A 20533-nucleotide genomic window follows, 5' to 3' on the forward strand; every position below is an offset into this window, starting at 1 on the left:
TTGTAAACAAACATGGTTGCTTACCTTCACAAATGTGAACAATCAACTTAAAAAGAGTGGATCTGAGCAAAAAATCTCATTTACGCAAAAGGGCTTGTAATGTATCCATAGCCTTTGAAGAGCCAGTGTTTGAAGATAACAAGGGACTCAGCTGTTCAAATACCCAGTGGAAGTTTGTTCTGTCACCTGGGTGTTAGGACATAGAGTCTTGATGATTGTCTACCTTGTAGGATGAAATGAGGCAGACTTGATGCTTGAAATGCAGTGTCTAGTTTTCATTTTTTTCTCTCTCTCTCTCTCTCTCTCTCTCTCTCTCTCTCTCTCTCTCTCTCTCTCTTTCTCTCTGTCTGTTAGGTGCAGCCTGGAGAGGGTGATAAGGCTACTCTCAGTGATATGCGCTCTTTGTCTGGAGGGGAACGATCATTTTCCACCGTCTGTTTTGTTTTGTCTCTTTGGGCCATAGCTGAAGCTCCATTTCGTTGCTTGGATGAATTTGATGTGTACATGGTAAAGCACATTGCCAACCTCATGACTTTAAAGCCCCAGGGAACCTAAATCATTTATAACTTTTTACAATCTACATGTTCTTTGCAAAAATTTCTCCCATTTAATTTTGGCTAAAGGTAGTCTTGCGAAGTCAGACTATGTAGTGCCAAGAACATTGTGCACAACCATGAGAATATTTGGGCTAAATGTGGGTGAAAACATAGACTTATTAGAGTGGTAACAAACTGGGTAGTGCTGATGTTATCGGTCTATAGGCCTGTCACCACACCTCTGAATCATAATCATGATGATCTCCATGGACAATCTACACCTCATCCATATTATAAACAGACTTACTTTGATCTTACTGCACCTTCAATCTTGCAAATCTCACATAGATTTATATACATGTAGATTTATATACATACACTATATTGTCTAAAAGTATTCACTCACCCATCCAAATAATTTAATTCAGGCATTCCAATCACTTCCATGGCCACAGGTGTATAAAATGAAGCACCTGCTTCTACAAACCTTTATGATAGAATGGGTCGCTCTCAGGAGCTTAGTGAAAGTGAATTCCAGCATGGTACAGTGATAGGATGCCACCTGTGCAACAAGTCCAGTCGTGAAATTTCCTCGCTACTAAATATTCCATAGTCAATTGTCAGTGGTTTTATAGCAAAGTGAAAGCGATTGGGAACAACAGCAACTCAGCCACAAAGCGGAAGCTGAGGCGCATAGTGCACAGATTTCGGCAACTTTCTGCTGAGTCAATGGCTACAGACCTCCAAACTTCATGTGGCCTTCAGATTAGCTCAAGAACAGTGCATAGGGAGCTTCATGGAATAGGTTTCCATGGCTGAGCAGCTGCATCCAAGCCTTACATTACTAAGCGCAATGTGAAGCGTCAAATGCAGTGGTGGCATGGCGCCACAGGATTTTAGAGCAGTGGAGATGTGTTCTCTGGAGTGATTAATCACGCTTCTCCATCTGGCAGTCCAATGGACGAGTCTGGGTTTGGCAGTTGCCAGGAGAACAGTACTTCACTGAATTCATTGTGCCAAGTGTAAAGTTTGGTGGAGGGGGGATTATGGTGTGGGGTTGTTTTTCAGGAGTTGGGCTCGGCCCCTTAGTGACTTGATTAGACTGCAGTGCACAAAGCAAGATCCATAAAGACATGGATGCAAATGCTCTTCTGGAAGAATGGTCAAAAATTCCAATAAACACACTCCTAAACCTTGTGGAAAACCTTCCCAGATTAAGACTTCCATTGATTAAAAATCATATCTTTCAGTTCATATCTGTGTGAAGCGAGACGAGTGAATACTTTTGGAATATATATATATATATGGAATATATATAAAAATTCTACAAGCACGCTATGCAACCTAAGATTTTCACTCACCTTGCACCTGTGTAAATTTGATTTAATTTGAGAGCTGAGCATAAAAAAGTTTAATAAAATGCAAGACACTTTAATAAAGGTACAAATAAATAAATAAAAATCTAATGCATTTAACCAATTTTTAAATGAGCAGTAAGCCCAATGAGAAAATGCTTAACATTATCATAAATTAACACGTAATGGCAAACGTTTGGAAGGTCCTGTGATAACACACTAACATAAAAAGAAGTGCGGGATACACAGTGATTTCATGGACTTTTTTTTACTTTTGGTCATAAAATGTGTGCAACCACGCATTATATTTTACTGTTATATATAATGTGTATATACTGTTATATACAATGTGTGTGTATATATATATATATATATATATATATATATATATATATATATATATATATATATATATACTGTTATTTTAATGTATAACTGCAAACTGCTTTTTTACTCAGCCAGCAACAAGCTAATGATAGTGTACTAAAGCAGTAAGCCACAAGAGGCCATTGGTTATTGGGATTTTATCACCGGGAAGGATGTTCTTTGGCACTATGCAAAGTGGAATCTTTTAAAATACACAGTTCAAATCAACATTAAAAAGTATTTTTACCAAGAAATGCAGTTCCTTTAGAGTATAGTATCATTGCTAAGCAACCACTGACCGCTGAATGAGGACAAGAACATCCGGTCGCCAATCACTGCATACTACAGACATTTCATGATTTTTTTTTTTTGTTTTTTTGTGTGTGTGTGAGTAACAGTGAAGATATGTAACATAGCACTGTTGAATGCAAAAATTTTCAGTTATAAATACTTTTTGTTCACCAAATTACCACTCCGAGTCTTCTGCCAGTCTGAAGACAGGATGTTTCTCACGCTGGGGCTGAAACTTGTATGGCTCCCTGCTCCATACATAAATAGATAGACAAATAGACAGACAGACACCTTATTGATCCCGAAGGAAACACAGGACAGTTGGGATTCATCCACATTCATACTCGACAAGCAGTGCACAATTTGACAGCAGAAGCTAGAATATCTAAACATAATATTACACAACGCACTATATAAGGAATTTAGAGCCATTTGGGATTCAGCCTGGGTTTGATGCTACTTCTGACTGAAACGTGGTCAACTGAAGTGTGTATGCCATTCAATTGACATTCTTTAGACTTCTATATTGCTGTTTTACAGTTAATCATATCGGGAGTACTTTAATTCAAGCCTGTAATATTAATGTTGGAGTTGTTTAGCATGTTTACTATCTTTTACCTTGTTGGCTAGCTGACCAGGTAGTTTAGTGAAGAAAATATGTTTTCAGCCTCTCAGAAGAACAAAAATGGGTTCTTACTTCATCAGTACACTCCATGTAATGTGTTCCATGTAATTAGCATTAGAGTCAAAGATTAATCCAAAAACAGCAGAAGGGTTTTTTGTGCCATCGCGCAGTAATACTTGAGTTGTTGTGAGGCAGTCATAGCCATGGTATATCGTGGATTTTACAACGGCTTCGAACAAGGCTCAGCCAATCAGATTTTAGGACCAAAATTATTCAATTTATAATTATACATTCACACTATCGCTTTAACACAGACATCTAAAACTGTGAGATATTAAAATATTCTTAGAATGTTAGTTTTAAGACTTGCAATAGAGTCTTAAAACTTTTTGCACAGGTGCATTAAGCGTGTGCATATAGACTGCCAGCTGTAATCTTTGAGGTGCATGAGTGCAGATTTTCTCAGGAGATGAAAGTGAGCTGACAGAAGTCAGCCTTAGTTTATGCTATTTTTCTTAGTAGCATTGGCATATCTAAACTTAAAGTTGTACAAAACTTTCCCATAAAGGTGAACAAGCACCTTACTAATTCCCTAGATTTTGGAAGAACGTTTGAATGAGCAGACGTTGACAAACTTCTAGAAATAAATATATCTTATCTTTTTTTTTTTCCATTCAACCTTTGGTGAATGTTAATTAAATCTTGTTTTATGAGATTTTATGCCATTGTTAGAAATCTGGATTTGACTTGAGTTCATTCATAGTGTGTTAGAATAATGAATACATCAGTAAATGATAGCAAAGTGATATAGTCATAGCACTTTTAAAATTTTTATCTTTTACTGATGTATTCACTATGCTAACACTTACAATGGATTAACTCTGAAGTCAAATCCAGATTTCTAACAACACAGTGAATACGTCAGTAAACATTAGCAAAGTGACTACTGTCATAGCACTTTTAAAATTTTTGCTTTCCTTCAGGACATGGTGAATCGCCGGATTTCCATGGACATGATGTTGAAGATTGCAGCTAGTCAGCGCTACAGACAGTTTATTTTCCTCACTCCACAGAGCATGAGGTAACAATGTTTTCTAGTTTCCATTGGTCTAAGTTTCCAAATTGGTATGGGTAGCCTTTAAATTATAAGAATAAATATAGCCACAAGCGGTGATGAACAGGTCCAAGCACGACATAAGCCCAAGAAGCTCTCAAGCACTTTGAGCCAAATAGGCCTAATAAGGTCTAAAGCAGTTTGGGCCTTCAAGGCAGAGAGGCTGAAAAGAAGTCTGAGTTTATCAACAGGCCTTCATATGTCATAAACCGTGAGCAGGGGGTTTTAAACCTAATATATGTTTACATTTCAATTTGCTGATCTACCAATGTTTGAAGGAATACATGAGTAATGGTAGACTATTTTGTTTCTCCATGTTAAAGTCTTTGATAAGCATGACATAATGAGACCCAATGCACTCACAAGGGCCCTTTTAGCAAAAGGGACCTCAGTGAAAGTGAGTCAGAATTGGTCCAGAGTTTTTATGAAATTTCAGTGAAAGATGTTCACTGAGTATTATTCAGATTGACCTTTTGACCTTGGTAAAAATAAGCTGTAATCTTTAAATGAAAAATCCAAAATACCAGAGCGAGAGTCCAATTTATGACAATGCTATTCAGATCAGTGAACTGAATCAAAGGTTCTTATGTTTCTGTAACCTCTTATGTTTCTGTAGACTTTGCAGTATCATTATAACATTTTTAAAGATTTTAAGTGTTTTTGAGTGCTAAAGCGCCCCCTATGGGCCAATCAGGATAAAATTTTGCAAGCTGCATCAGAGTCTCAATTTAAGATTAAGATTAAGTGATTAAGATTAAGTGACCCTTATTAGTCCCACAACAGGGAAATTTCACCTCCGCATTTAACCCATCCGTGAAGTCAAACACCACATACACACTAGTGAGCACACACACACTAGCCCGGAGCGGTGGGCAGTGAGCACACTTGCCTGGAGCGGTGGGCAGCCCAATCCGCAGTGCCTGGGGAGCAGTTAGGTGTCTTGCTCAAGGACACCTCAGTCATGCTGTCGGCTCTGGGGATCGAACCAGCGACCTTCTGGTCACGAGGCTGGATCCCTAACCTCCAGCCCATGACTGCCCAATAATTTATAGATATAGACAATTTATAGATAGCTTTACAATTTTGAGATGATTGGAGATGATGTGAAGACTGATGAGTTAAGCTAGCAATTTAAGCTAGCAATGCCATGGCCGCAATGATTAAGTGCTGGAGCAAAAGTGAGCAAAAAATTGAGAATGTGCTGGATGTGCTGTAGCTACAGAGGCTACAGAGTATTTCTGAACCAGTTTTGAGAAATTAGCTTAAACGACCACAGACTTCAACCAATTAATTATTGTAAAAAAACTATGCACTTTTTAAATACACTTATAATGAAAAAAAGGGTTGTAACGCTTAATTAAAAAACTACAAGTACAGAGTTACTTAGATTTTCATATTTCCACTCTCACAGCCTGAACATATTTCTGAGCTGACTCTGATACATTATTGGAAATAATCTGTACAGAAAAACAGAGCAGAGACTGAACACAGTTTGCTCTGCTAGTGCACATTTACACATTTTTCTGTGAACTGTGTAAGGAACAAGGTTTACATGAAACCACATACAATTCATGAATAGATGATGATATAAAACTTACCTGTTTACAATAAAGTATTTTATAATTGCTGAAAGACTGTCTGGAGGTTGTTACTGTTTATTTAAGTTCATTTAAAAGAAAAAAAGTCAAAATTATAAGTAGATCACACCTAATTAGTGTGCTTAATTAGTAATGTAATTTTAGTGAGAGTCCTGCTGCCCATCAGCTCCCTGGACTCTAATTTACATTAATAGATGTGAAGACAGTAAACACATTCACAGTCTTCAATATCTGTTCAGAACATTTCATTGACAAAAGGAGTGGTACAGAAAAATGCAGTAAGTTAATAGCTTTTGGGCCCAACAAAAGAAGGTTGGGATATATACAAAGGGTTAGTTTTCTGAAGCGAGTCACTTATAGCATGTATTTTTTTGTATCTTGACAAAACTGCAGGAACTCTTCCCAAGTAAATTCATAGCTAAAGGAAGAAAAGCAGACTGGTAGATGAAAGAGTCTGTTAATGGTTGACCTGTAATATTATCTCTAATAATTTTACAATAATATTGTGTTTTATTTAGCCATCATTCTGCTATTGTCTACACTACTGGTCCATTTTTGACTATGTAGGCAGGCAAGGATTTGTGGTTCTGAATAGAGATAAAATCTATTTATCTGAATAGAGATAAAATCTATTACAAAGATTAAAATAGACTGCCCTGAGAAAATGTCCTCAGAAAAAAATGTCACCAGCATAAAAAAAAGGATATTCTGATAGTCCGGATAGTCTAAACCAGTTTATGTGGGGTGAGCAGTGACATTAAGCTGAGTCTGTACTGGATTAGCGAGTGCATGTACATTTGTAGATCTTTTCAAATCAAGCTAAAAGGAGAGATCTATCGTGTTTCAGTGAGCATGAGATGAAGAAAAAGAGTCTTTTCTCTTGAATTTAGTGGTATTCAATAGAAGAATGTTCATAGGACAAAACGTATAGGTTTCTGAAAATTTTTATTTAACATAGGACTCGATAGAGTCAAATTTTCGAAAACCTGTTCATTCTGGCCATAGAGAAATGGAACTTGAGTTCTTAATATTGTGCCGACTACAAAATGATGACACGACTACAGTGGTCTGTGAGCCACGAGGGAGAGGTTTTTAAGCAGTTGTTAGACCACAGTTTCTCAGAAGCGTCAGACAAAATGTAGATTAATGAAAATGAAGTTATTAGATATTAAATGCACCAGAAGCAGTAATGAACCTAATGAACAGCAGGCCTAAAGGGGGCACTATAGCACAGAAACATTTGCTGTCATAAATCCTAAACCAAAATTCTTTTTTTTCCTGATTCATTTGTTCCAAACAAAAACTTTGCAATTTGGACCATATTGTGTCTTCTTCATTTAGGGTTCAAGCACGCAGTGCATTGAACCCTATTGAAATGGTCAAGATTTTTCTTATTATTTATCTGCCCTAAAACGAACCGCCCAGACCAAACTATAGTTCCTACAGACATGCAACTAGGTAGTAGGCGCTCGACATGAGCCCAGCAGGCCTAAAGGGGGCACTATAGCACAGAAAAAAGGGGGTACTATAGCACAGAAAAATTAGTTGTCATAAATCCTAAACCAAAATTCTTTTTTTTCCTGATTCATTTGTTCCAAACAAAAACTTTGCAATTTGGGCACTAAACTTTGCAATTTGGACCATACTTAGATTTTTTTCGCAAACTACACGATACCTACTTTTGCAAACTAGTCCTACAATTTTTGCTGATCCTCATGACCCTGAAACTCAATTATTATCAAAAATATTTTGACTTTTCCAAATGATATGGCTACCATATGCTAATTTATCCTTCTAGGAAAATTCAAAATAATTCATAATTAATTTAAAATACTGTAACTCAAGAATCCTTTACCCAAAAAAATTTTAACTGACAGGTTTATTCAGTAGATAAGCTAGTTTATCTATTTTTGTGCGAGTATATCATTGGGGTTGGAGTAAATGCTGCATGGCTGTTTCTCAGCAGCCGTACATCTGATGAAACTTTGCAAGCCATATCTATTAGACAGACTGTTAAGTGTCTGTTAAGTGAATCTCTAAGGACAATTTCATACATTGAAATTTATGGTTGCCATTGGCCAGTCAGGCTTTAGCAGGCTTTTGAGAGGATCATCATGGAACTTGAAAGGTGTCTATATTTAGCCATTTTCTGACAATCTGCAAGGTTTTGTCACAAAATCTATATGGTTCTAATATAGCACAATGTCCATCCATCCATCCATCCGATCCATCTCCGGGGTTCGGGTCGCGGGGGCAGCATCCTAAGCAATGAAGCCCAGACCTCCCTTTCCCCAGCCACTTCCACAAGCTCTCCAAGGGGGATTCCGAGGCGCTCCCAGGCCAGCTGGGCGATATAGTCGCGCCAGCGTGTCCTGGGTCTTCCCCGGGGTCTCCTCCCAGGTGGACTCGCCTGTGACACCTCCCGAGGGAGGCGTCCAGGAGGCATCCTAACCAGATGCCCGAACCACCTCAGCTGGCTCCTCTCGACGTGAAGAAGCAGCGGCTCTACTCCGAGTCCCTCCCGGATGACTGAACTTCTCACCCTATCTCTCAGGGAGAGTCCAGACACCCTGCGGAGGAAACTCATTTCGGCCGCTTGTATTCGCGATCTTATTCTTTCGGTCATTACCCAAAGCTCATGACCATAGGTGAGGGTGGGAACGTAGATCGACCGGTAAATCGAGAGCCTTGCCTTATGGCTCAGCTCTTTCTTTACCACAACAGACCGGTAAAGAGCCCGCATCACTGCTGACCCAGCACCAATCCGCCTGTCAATCTCCCGCTCCCTTGTACCATCACTCGTGAACAAGACCCCGAGATACTTGAACTCCTCCACTTGAGGCAAGAGCCTATCCCCGACCCAGAGAGGGCTCTCCACCCTTTTCCGCCTGAGAACCATGGTCTCGGATTTAGAGGTACTGATTCTCATCCCAGCCGCTTCACACTCGGCTGCAAACCGATCCAGCGAAAGCTGAAGTTCGCAGCCTGATGTCCCCAATAGGACCACATCATCTGCAAACAGCAGCGATGTGACCCTGAGGTCACCAAACCGGACACCCTCCATCCCTTGACTGCGCCTAGAAATTCTATCCATAAAAATTATGAATAGAATCGGTGACAAAGGGCAGCCCTGACGGAGTCCAACTCTCACTGGGAACGAGTCTGACTTACTGCCGGCCATGCGAACCAAACTCCTGCTTTGTTTGTACAGGGCCTGAATGGCTCGTAGCAAAGAGCCATGTACCCCGTACTCCCGAAGCACCTCCCACAGAATACCCCGGGGAACACAGTCGAATGCCTTCTCCAGATCCACAAAGCACATGTGGACTGGCTGGGCAAACTCCCATGAACCCTCCAGAATCCTGGAGAGGGTGAAGAGTTGGTCCAGTGTTCCACGACCAGGGCGGAACCCGCACTGTTCCTCCTGGATCCGAGGTTCGACTATAAGCCGGACTCTCTTCTCCAGTACCCCTGCATAGACCTTGCCAGGGAGGCTGAGGAGTGTGATTCCCCTTTAGTTGGAACACACCCTCCGGTCCCCTTTTTTAAAAAGAGGCACCACCACCCCAGTCTGCCAATCCAGTGGCACCGCCCCCGATGTCCACGCAATGTTGAAAAGGCGTGTCAGCCAAGACAGCCCCACAACATCCAGAGCCTTGAGGAACTCAGGGCGGATCTCATCCACCCCTGGAGCCTTGCCACCAAGGAGCTTCTTAACTACCTTAGCGACTTCGGCCTCAGTAATGGACAAGCCTATTCCCATGTCCCCAGACTCAGCCTCCTCACTGGAGAACGTGTCGGTGGGATTGAGAAGGTCCTCAAAGTACTCCTTCCACCGCAGTCGAAGTCAGCAGCACACCATCTCCACTATATACAGTGCTAGTGGCACACTGCTTTCCCCTTCTGAGTCGCCTGACGGTTTGCCAGAATCTTTTCGGAGCCGACTTAAAGTCACTTTACAAGGCCTCACCAAACTCCTCCCATACACGGGTTTTTGCCTTGGCGACAACTGAAGCCGCAGATCGCTTGGCCTGTCGATACCTGCCAGCTGCCTCTGGTGTCCCACAGGCCAACCATGCCCGGTAGGACTCCTTCTTCAGCTTGATGGCATCTCTCACCTGGGGTGTCCACCACCGGGTTCGAGGATTACCGCCCCGACAGGCACCAACTACCTTACGGCCACAGCTACAGTCAGCCGCTTCAGCAATGGAGGAACGGAACATGGCCCATTCTGAGTCAATGTCCCCCACCTCCCCCGATATCTGGTCAAAGTTCTGACGGAGGTGTGAGTTGAAGATCAATCTGACAGGTTCTTCTGCTAGACGTTCCCAGCAAACCCTCACTATACGTTTGGGCTTGCCTGGTCTGACCGGCATCTTCCCCCACCACCTGATCCAACTCACCACCAGGTGGTGATCAGTTGACAGCTCAGCTCCTCTCTTTACCCGAGTGTCCAAAACACATGGCCGCAAGTCCGATGACACGACTACAAAGTCAATCATTGAACTGCGGCCTAGGGTGTCCTGGTGCCATGTGCACTTATGGACATCCTTGTGTTCAAACATGGTGTTCGTGATGGACAAACTGTGGTTTGCGCAGAAGTCCAAAAACTGAACACCACTCGGGTTCAGATCAGAGAGGCCATTCCTCCCAATCACACCCCTCCAGGTCTCACTGTCATTGCCCACGTGAGCATTGAAGTCCCCCAGTAGGACAATAGAGTCTCCAGGAGGAGCACCTTCAAGCACCCTTCCCAAGGACTCTAAGAAGGCTGGGTACTCTGAACTGCTGTTCGGTGCATAAGCACAGACAACAGTCAGGACCCGTTCCCCAACCCGAAGGCGTAGGGAAGCTACCCTCTCGTCCACCGGAGAAAACCCCAACATACAGGCACCGAGTCGAGGGGCTATGAGAGCCCACACCTGCCCGCCGCCTCTCACCATGGGCAACTCCAGAAAAGAATAAAGTCCAGCCCCTCTCAAGGAGATTGGACCCAGATCCCAAGCTGTGTGTTGAGGTGAGCCCGACTATATCTAGCCGGTATCTCTCAACCTCGCGCACCAACTCAGGCTCTTTCCCCGCCAGTGAGGTAACGTTCCAAGTTCCAAAAGCCAATTTCAGCAACCGAGGATCAGAACGCCAAGGCCCACGCCTTTGGACACTGCCCGATCCACAACGCACCGAACCCCTACTACTGCCCCTCCCATTGGTGGTGGGTCGATGGGAGGGGGGACTCATGTAACTCCTTCGGGCTGGGCCCGGCCGGGCACCATGAGTAAATGCCCGGCCACCAGACGCTCGCTGGCGAGCCCCTCCCCCAGGCCTGGCTCCAGGGTGGGGCCCCGGTAACCCTGTTCCGGGCAGGGTACACAAGTCCTGCTTTTGTGTCTTCATAGGGGTTATTATGGATCACACTTTGTCTGACCTGTCACCTAGGACCAGTTTGCCATGGGAGACCCTACCAGGAGCTTTTGCTCCAGACAACATAGCTCCTAAGATCATTCAAGCACGCAAACCCCTCCACCACGATAAGGTGGTGATCCAAGGAGAGGATATAGCACAATGTGCCAAACAATTTTTCCAAGTTTCTTACAAAAATTCATATTTTTTTTGTAATTGTTAACTATTTGAAAACCATACTTTTCTAACTAGTCTCTAGATTTTGATCCACTTTTTGAAATTGGTCCAGAAATCCTCTCTGGCCTCTCTATCAAAAAAAATTTGACTTTTTCATTCACCGTGGTGTTCCTTTATCAGTTTGTCCCTGTGAACATGGTATTGCTAGCTTGATTTAATGTAACTGATCAGTTGATTTAGTCCAGATTTGCCTTCAGGGGGCTTTTATCTTGATTTTATTTGAATAGGCTTTTATCTGTTCTCCCTAATCTGATATGCACAAACTTATTCTTGGAGGTGATTTAAACAAAACCGATCTAGCTCAAAATTGCTCTCAACTTCGAGAATGGCATGATCTCTATCCTTGTTCTTGGAGGACATTGGCTGTGTTGATCCCTGGCCGATCACTTCACCCTTTTACTAAATTTTCTTTTTTTTTTTTCTCCAGTACATAGATCTTACTCTCGTATTGATTATTTTTTCATCAATAGCGAACTCCTTGAGTCAGTTACCCACGTTGACTACTTAGCCATTGACATATCTGATCATGCTCCTCTTCAAATGGATGAAAAATTTGTCTGTTGTCAGAGGGATGCTCCTCAATGGCGTTTTAACCCTATCCTCCTATCCGAAGAATCATTTTGTTCTGTGTTCTCAGACTCAATTGACTTCTTTCTGATCACCAACAGATCTGACTCTGTTTCAAACTCTACACTGTGGGAAGCACTTAAAGCTGTGCTTCGCGGAGAAATAATTTCATCCTCCTCATACATTAAAAAACTCAGATGTAAACAAATGGAGGATATCTCAAAATCAATACGCGAATTTGACAGAAACATTTCTGAGAAGTCTTCTCCTGAGCTGTTAATGGGCTGACATTTGCTTGAACCTGGCATTGCCACTTGCGGCTATATTGATTTAATATGTTTTTTATAAACGTGACATTTGATTGAGCAGCACAAAAAATGCAAAAATAATAACTAAGGACTTCCGGTGTGACGCAGCATGGTGTAGACGTGTTTTTGGAGCTCTCTGCGGAGCGAGGCTTTATTTGAATGTTTTGAGGCTCATTTGCACTTCTTGGTTGGTTTGTCATTGTATTTAATTTCTTTATGAACTTTGTGGAATGTTTGTTTGGTGGTGGTCATTATGCCTCCAAAAGCCGCTAAAGCTACCAAAGATCCTGGTCCCTCTCAGCTGCTTATACGGCCAGCTCTCCAACACACAGCCTCGACGTTGAGAGCCGTTACTCACCCTGCGGCTGAGCACCTCACTCTGGTTGAGACGCTGGACACCTCCACGCTGAAATCCAAGATCGCGCAGGCTGTGGCCGAAGAGCTGAGGGCAGTGAGAAAGTCCGAGCTACAAGACATGAAGGTTGAAATTATACGTGATTTCACTGCTCTAAAAACTGAGGTCTCAACTCTGAAATCCACGGTGTCATATAGGGAGCACTCGTTGACCAGTGGAGCACTCGTTGACCAGTGGAGCTTTTACTCAGGGGATGTGTTAGCACTGCAGGCTAAAGTGGAGCTTTTAACGAAAAAACGAAAAAAGCACTGGATGCTAAATGTGATGACCTGGAGTCCAGGTCTCGCCGCCAGAACATCAGGGTCGTCAGAGTCCCAGAGGGGGAGATGTTCTCGCTCACCAACTCTGCAGTGTCAGAGTTGCTGCGACAGGCCTTTGACTTGGACAAAGCTCCTGAAGTTGACTGCGCTCATCGCTCTCTAGCTCCAAAAAGAGGCGACATCCCGCGTTCCATCGTGGCCAGGCTGCACTATTACTCTGACTGTGCTGAGATTTTAAAGAGAGCCAGGCAACGGCAGTGTATTACTACAGTGGGGAAAAAAAGTATTTAGTCAGTCACCAATTGTTCAAGTTCTCCCACTTAAAAAGATGAGAGAGGCCTGTAATTGACATCATAGATAGACCTCGACTATGAGACAAAATGAGGAAAAAAAATTTTGAAAATCACTGTCTGATTTTTAAAGAATTTATTTGCAAATAATGGTGGAAAATAAGTATTTGGTCAATAACAAAAGTTCATCTCAATACTTTGTTATATATTCTTGGTTGGCAATGACAGAGGTCAAACGTTTTCTGTAAGTCTTTACAAGGTTGGCACACACCGCTGCTGTTATGTTGGCCCATTGCAACATGCATGTTTTGGGGCTGTCGGCGGGCAACACGGACTTTCAACTCCCTCCAAAGGTTTTCTATGGGGTTGAGATCTGGAGACTGGCTAGGCCACTCCGGGACCTTGAAATGCTTCTTACAAAGCCACTCCTTTGTAAGAAGTGTGCTTGGTATCATTGTCTTGCTGAAAGACCCAGCCACGTTTCATCTTCAATGCCCTTGCCGATGGAAGGAGGTTTTCACTCAAAATCTCACAATTCATGTGTTCATTCTTTCATGTACACGGACCAGTTGTCCTGGTCCCTTTGCAGAGAAACAGCCCCAAAGCATGATGTTGCCACCCCCATGCTTCACAGTTGGTATGGTGTTCTTTGGATGCTACTCAGCATTCACTCTCTTCCAAACACAATGAGTTGTGTTTGTACCAAACAGTTCTACTTTGGTTTCATCTAACCATATGACATTCTCCCAATACTCTTCCGGAACATCCATGCTCTCTTGCAAACTACAGAAGCGCTTCAGACTGCAAGATCCCTTCCGGGATCCGGGCGTAGTGTGTTACTGATCCGGGCGTAGTGTGGCCTTTGTAACGTTGGTCCCAGCTTTCTGCAGGTCATTCACTAGGTCCCCCCGTGTGGTTCTGGGACTTCTGCTCACCGTTCTTGTGATCATTTTGACCCCACGGCTGAGATCGGCTGAGAGCCCCTGATCGAGGGAGATTATCAGTGGTCTTGTATGTCTTCCATTTTCTGATTATTGCTCCCACAGTAGATTTCTTCACACCAAGCTGCTTGCCTATTGCAGATTGTCTTCCCAGCCTGGTGCAGGTCTACAATCTTGTTTCTGGTGTCCTTCAACAGCTCTTTGGTCTTCACCATAGTGGAGTTTGGAGTGTGACTGTTTGAGGTTGTGTCTTTTATACAGATATGGTCAAACAGGTGCCATTAATACAGGTAATGAGTGGAGGACAAAGAAGCCTCTTAAAGAAGAAGTTACAGGTCTGTGACAGCCAGAAATCTTGCTTGTTTGTAGGTGACCAAATACTTATTTTCCACCATTATTTGCAAATAAATTCTTCAAAAATCAGACAATGTGATTTTCTGAATTTTTTGCCTCATTTTGTCTCTCATAGTTGAGGTCTACCTATGATGTCAATTACAGGTCTCTCTCATTTTTTTAATTGGGAGAACTTGCACAATTGGTGACTGACTAAATACTTTTTTTCCCTCACTGTATGAGGTTTGCGGTTTTCCCTGATTATACCGCCAAAGTTGCGCTGGTGCGTGCAGCATTCAACGAGGCTGCTGTGTGATGTGGAAGGGGTCTGCTACAGCCTCTTATTTCCCGCCTGGCTTCGGATCACCTATAACGGCACGCAACACAGGTTTTGCACTGGAGAGGAGAGGAATGAAGGTCAGTAGGGACATGTGTGTGAATGAGAGGGAGGCAGGTGGAAAGGTGAAGATGCAAGGAGTAGAGGTCGTAAAGGTGGATCACTTCAAATATCTTGCGTCATCCAGAGCAAGGGACAGTGCAGAAAAGAGGTGAAGAAGAGGGTGCAGGCAGGATGGAGTGGGTGGAGACGGGTGTCAGGGCTGATGTGTGACAGTAGGATAGCAGCAAGAGTGAAAGGGAATGTTTACAAGATTGTGTTGAAGGTTTGGAGACTGTGGCTCTGTCTAAAAGACAGGAGGCTGAGCTGGATGTGGCGGAGATGAAGATGCTGAGATTTTCGTTGGGAGTGACAAGGATGGACAAGATTAGAAATGAGCAGATCAGAGGGACAGTGAAGGTGGAACAGTTTGGAGGTAAAGCCAGAGAGGCCAGGTTGAGATGGTTTGGACATGTGGTGAGAAGGAATAGTGGATATATTGGTCAAAGAATGTTGGAGATGGAGCTGCCGGGCAGAAGGAGAAGAGGTAGACCTCAGAGAAGGTTTATGGATGTAGTGAAGGTGGACATGGTTGGTGTAAAAATAGAGAAGGCAGTGGATAGGGCAAGATGGAGGCAGATGATCCGCTGTGGCGACCCCTAAAGGGAGCAGCCAAAAGAAGAAAAAGACGACATGCTGCCATCCAAGCAACGTCTTTTTCAGGGACGTCCCTGCTTATTTCAGCAAGACAATGCCAAGCCACATTCTGCACGTGTTACAGCAGCGTGGCTTCATAGTAAAAGTGTGTGGGTACTAGACTGGCCTGCCTGCAGTCCAGACCTGTCTCCCATTGAATATGTTTGGCGCATTATGAAGCACAAAATACAACGACGGAGACCCCGGACTGTTGAGCAACTGAATTTGTACATCAAGCAAGAATGGGAAAGAATTCCACCTACAAAACTTCAACAATTAGTGTCAGTTCCCAAAGGCATATTGAGTGTTGTTAAAAGGAAAGGTGATGTAACACCTGTCCCAACTTCTTTGGAACGTGTTGCAGGCATGAAATTCAAAATGAGTGAATATTTGCAAAAAGCAATAAAGTTTATCCGTTTGAACACTAAATATCTTGTCTTCGTAGTGTATTCATTGGGGTTGTAAAATCACATGAAACAACTTTTTAAAAAGCTTCTTGGTGGGGTGGTGGAATTAATTTTGAAATTCTTTGTTAATAATGAACACATTGTTCTTGTTCAGGCTTCATTTATTTAAGACATGTATTGTCAGACATCAACTTTTTTTCAAAGCCAGGATGATGTGGAGTCCTCATTTTTCTGCCTGTCATTGCAGCTTGTCGCCGTAGTTTAATCAAGAAGATTAATATTGATATTGATACTTGGAGTAGTTTTTTTGTGATTTATTCCTTTGTTTTGTTTCTCTTTTTGTTTTTCAGCTCTCTGCCAGTGAATAATTTGACCCGTATCCTGCGTTTAAATGACCCAGACCGTCGCCAGTCCATTCTCTCCTTTGGCCAAATAAATTCTGAAGTGCCGGAGTGAGACTGCAATCAAAGTCAAAGTTTGAATGAAATGGGTCAAGTGAGACTTCTGCGTCATTTGCATGTTTATCAGACTGTGTAATATTCTTGCAGTATTCAGGTCTTGTACAAAGAATTAAAGGTAGACATTCTTACGTCCATTTAAAGGTTGTTCTTTACATGCTTTACAGGAGTTGTTTTTTTTCTGTCATCTTAAATGTACTTTAACATCTGTCTTTCAAACAAAGGGGAATAAAGATAAAATCAATCTAAATATCAAAAGAGGTTGTCTAAAAAACAGTATTGTGTTGTTGTCATGTCAGTTGATTGTGATCGATAGGTGATTGTTACACTGTATTGCCAGATGGTTTGTCACCACATGGGAATGTTATTTGTTGAAAACTGAAATCTCCTGACATGCATCACTGTTATTCAGCATTTTAAGTTTACTTACAATACAGCACAATCTGAAGTTGCTTTGATCATTAAAGAAAAAAATCCTCCCATGTTTGTTGCACATGCATTAAAACCAGTTTTGCACCTTCTGAAGTGTGCTTTATGTACTTGTTTTTGGAATCTACATATCTACGCATACATCACACAAATATGAGTATGGTTTGCTGCATTCTCTCCATTACATAATCCCATCCCACTTTCTGAGTGCAATATTCTTGAAATAGTGTAATTCTGCAGAGTATCTTTCTTAAACTGCCATTCTGTAATGGTACTGTGTACATTTCAACCACCTCAAAATGGCGGCGCTGGACCCAATACAGCATCTAGGTATGATCCTCACAAACAGATTTTAGTTACATTAGCTGTTGTAACAAATATGTGGCTAAAATTAGGTAGTTAACTATCCTACAGCTTTCAGGCTAGCATGGTCACAACTGACACAAGTCTCATAACTTTTATTTATTTATTTATTTTGGATTGATTTTCAGCTTTGTTCGGATTTGCAACAAAGTACATTTTCAATAAGTACATTACCATCATCGCTAACCTTTATTATTAGCTTGGCTTGTTCAACTAACAACTTCACAAAATATGATTTTTTTTTCCCAAAAGAATAAAGAAATTCTTTATATTTGCTAAAATTGTGTAGACAGACATTTTCTTCTTGTAGTTAAATTTGCTAATGCTACACCAAGATTGTCAGTCATCTGTTACAAGCTAAAATAGCTTTCTAGATTAGTTTACCTCAGGTTACAGTGGGCAAAATAAAATGAAACATGGAGGCATTGCCAGTTTCTGACATCTACTGTGAGAATTTTTTTACCCATTCTTCCATGCAAAATTATTTCAACTATGCAAGGGGTATTCAAGGGGTTTCTTGCATGTACAGTCTGTTTCAAATCTCCCCACTATATTTCAATGGGATTCAGATATTGGCTTTGACTAGGTCATTCCTTTGTTTTGAGCCATTCGTTGGTGGATTTACTTGTTTTCCTGGGATCATTATCCTGTTGAAAAGTCCTCTTCTTCAGCTTCAACCTTTTTTACACTTGGTCTCACTTTGTTGATTCTGTCATTGCAAATTGGCCAGGCCCTATTGCAGCAACCCATGCCCACCATGCTTTACAGTTGATGAGGTTTTTCTAATCAAATTATTTGCCAAACAAGGCTTCTGGTACTGTGGCCAAACAACTTTGACTTGATCCATAGTACATTGTTCCAGAAGTCCTAGTCCTTGCCTAGATATTCATTGGAAAATATTAGGCTTGCCCCAGCATTCCTTTAAGACAGCAAAGTCTTTTTCTTGGCACACCTCCCATGTAGGTCTAATTTGTGCAATATTTTTCGAATGGTAGATGCATGCACTTTTACACTGCCAGAGGCAACAGCTACCTCCAGATCCTTTGAAAAAAGTTTGGTTCATAAAGACTTCTTCTAACATTTTAGTTCCCAGATTAAATTTGCTGGAGCTGCCTGGCCTGGAAAGTTGGCAGAGAGGCCTAAGCATGAGGATACCACACACTCCAGTAACAAAGAGCAAGCCAAACCAAAAGGAGTAAAATATTCTTTATCTTCTAGATGTTCATGTTTTCAGGTAAAGTGGCATGATGCTTTAAAAAAAAAAGGCACAGCATGATGCTTTAAACCGTCGTTCTATATACTGAGAAAGCGTGATAAGGCGATTCCTGCTCAAACGCTGTAAAAAGGCGAGAGACACTGTGCCACAGCTCTTAACATGAAAACATTAGCAATGTTATAAACTGATCTTTCTGGCATGAAAGATCTCACTTGTCATGTCAGAACACTGAAAGCAAAACACATTTTATGACATGGACAACTAAATCGTTAACTTAGCTGAAGAAACCAGTACAATGATGAAACCATTGTGCTATACACTCAGAAAGCGTGATTAGGCGATTCCTGCACTCCAGAAGCGCCCAAACGCTGTAAAAAGGTGAGAGGTGCTGAGCAGGGATCTCTTAACATGAAAACATTGGCAATGTTATAAACTGACATTTCTGGGATAAAACTCACTTGCCATGTCAGAGAACTGAAAGCAAAACACATTTTATCACATGGACAACTAAATCGTTAACTTACCTGAAGAAACCAGTACAATGATGAAACCATCGTGCTATACACTCAGAAAGCCTGATAAGGCTATTCCTGCACTCCAGAAGAACCCAAACGCTGTAAAAAGGCGAGAGATGCTGTGCAGTGAGATCTTAACAGGAAAACATTGGCAATGTTATAAACTGACCTTTCTGGCATGAAAGTCACTTGTCAAACTGAAAGCAAAACACATTTTATGACATGGCCAACTATATCATTAACTTAGCTGAAGAAACCAGTACAATAATGAAACCGTCGTTCTATACACCCAGAAAGCGTGATAAAGGGATTCCTGCACTCCAGAAGTGCCAAAACGCTGTAAAAAGGCAAGATACGCTGGGCAGTGAGATCTTAACATGAAAACATTGGCAATGTTATTAACTGACATTTCCGGCATGAAACTCACTTGCCATGTCAGAAAACTGAAAGCAAAACACATTTTATGACATGGACAACTACATCGTTAACTTAGCTGAAGAAACCAGTACAATAATGAAACCGTCGTTCTATACACTCAGAAAGTGTGATAAGGCCATTCCTGCACTCCAGGCACGCATACGCTGTAAAAAGGCGAGAGACGCTGTGCAGTGAGATCTTAACATGAAAACATTGGCAATGTTATAAACATACATTTCTGGCATGAAGCTCACTTCTCATGTCAGAAAAATGAAAGCAAAACACATTTTATTACATGGACAACTAAATCGTTAACTTAGCTGAAGAAACCAGTACAATGATGAAACCATCGTGCTCTACACTCAGAAAGCCTGATTAGGCTATTCCTGCACTCCAGAAGAGACCAAACGCTGCAAAAAGGCGAGAGACGTTGTGCAGTGAGATCTTAACATGAAAACTTTGGCAATGTTATAAACAGACATTTCTGGCATGAAACTCACTTGTCATCTCAGAAAACTGAAAGCAAAACACATTTTATGACATGGACAAGTAATTCGTTAACTTAGCTGAAGACACCAGTATATACACTCAGAAAGCGTGATGAGGCCATTCCTGCACTCCAGAAGCGCCCAAACGCTGTAAAAGTGAGCAGTAAGCTCTTAACATGAAAGCATTGGGAATGTTATAAACAGACATTTGTGGCATAAAACTCACTTGTCATGTCAGAAAACTGAAAGCAAAACACATTTTATGACATGGACAATAATTTGTTAACTTAGCTGAAGAAACCAGTACAATAATGAAACCGTCGTTGTATACACATTTAGAAAGCGTGATGCGGCCATTCCTGAACTCCAGAAGCGCCCAAACGCTGTAAAAAGGCAAGAGATGCTGTGGAGTGAGCTGTTCACTTGAAAGCATTGGGAATGTTATGAACAGACATTTGTGGCATAAAACTCACTTGTCATGTCCGAAAACTTAAAGCAAAACACATTTTATGACATGGACAACTAATTCGTT

The 20533-nt window shown here is 41.8% G+C and overlaps 1 protein-coding gene across 1 annotated transcript in view; it reads left to right on the forward strand.

The window, feature by feature from the left end:
- si:dkey-119f1.1 (uncharacterized protein LOC557127 homolog) overlaps nt 1-17098 on the forward strand; it is a 180014-nt gene extending 162916 nt beyond the window's left edge. Inside the window, exons 25-27 of the mRNA XM_017723665.2 lie at nt 355-507; nt 4157-4254; nt 16466-17098. Of these exons, the coding sequence (XP_017579154.1) occupies nt 355-507; nt 4157-4254; nt 16466-16571 (357 nt within the window). The 3' untranslated portion in view covers nt 16572-17098. The remainder of the gene's footprint in view (nt 1-354; nt 508-4156; nt 4255-16465) is intronic.
- Nucleotides 17099-20533: the final 3435 nt, after the last annotated feature.

This window comes from Pygocentrus nattereri, chromosome 20, assembly GCF_015220715.1.
Source record: "Pygocentrus nattereri isolate fPygNat1 chromosome 20, fPygNat1.pri, whole genome shotgun sequence".
Lineage (NCBI taxonomy): Eukaryota > Metazoa > Chordata > Actinopteri > Characiformes > Serrasalmidae > Pygocentrus > Pygocentrus nattereri.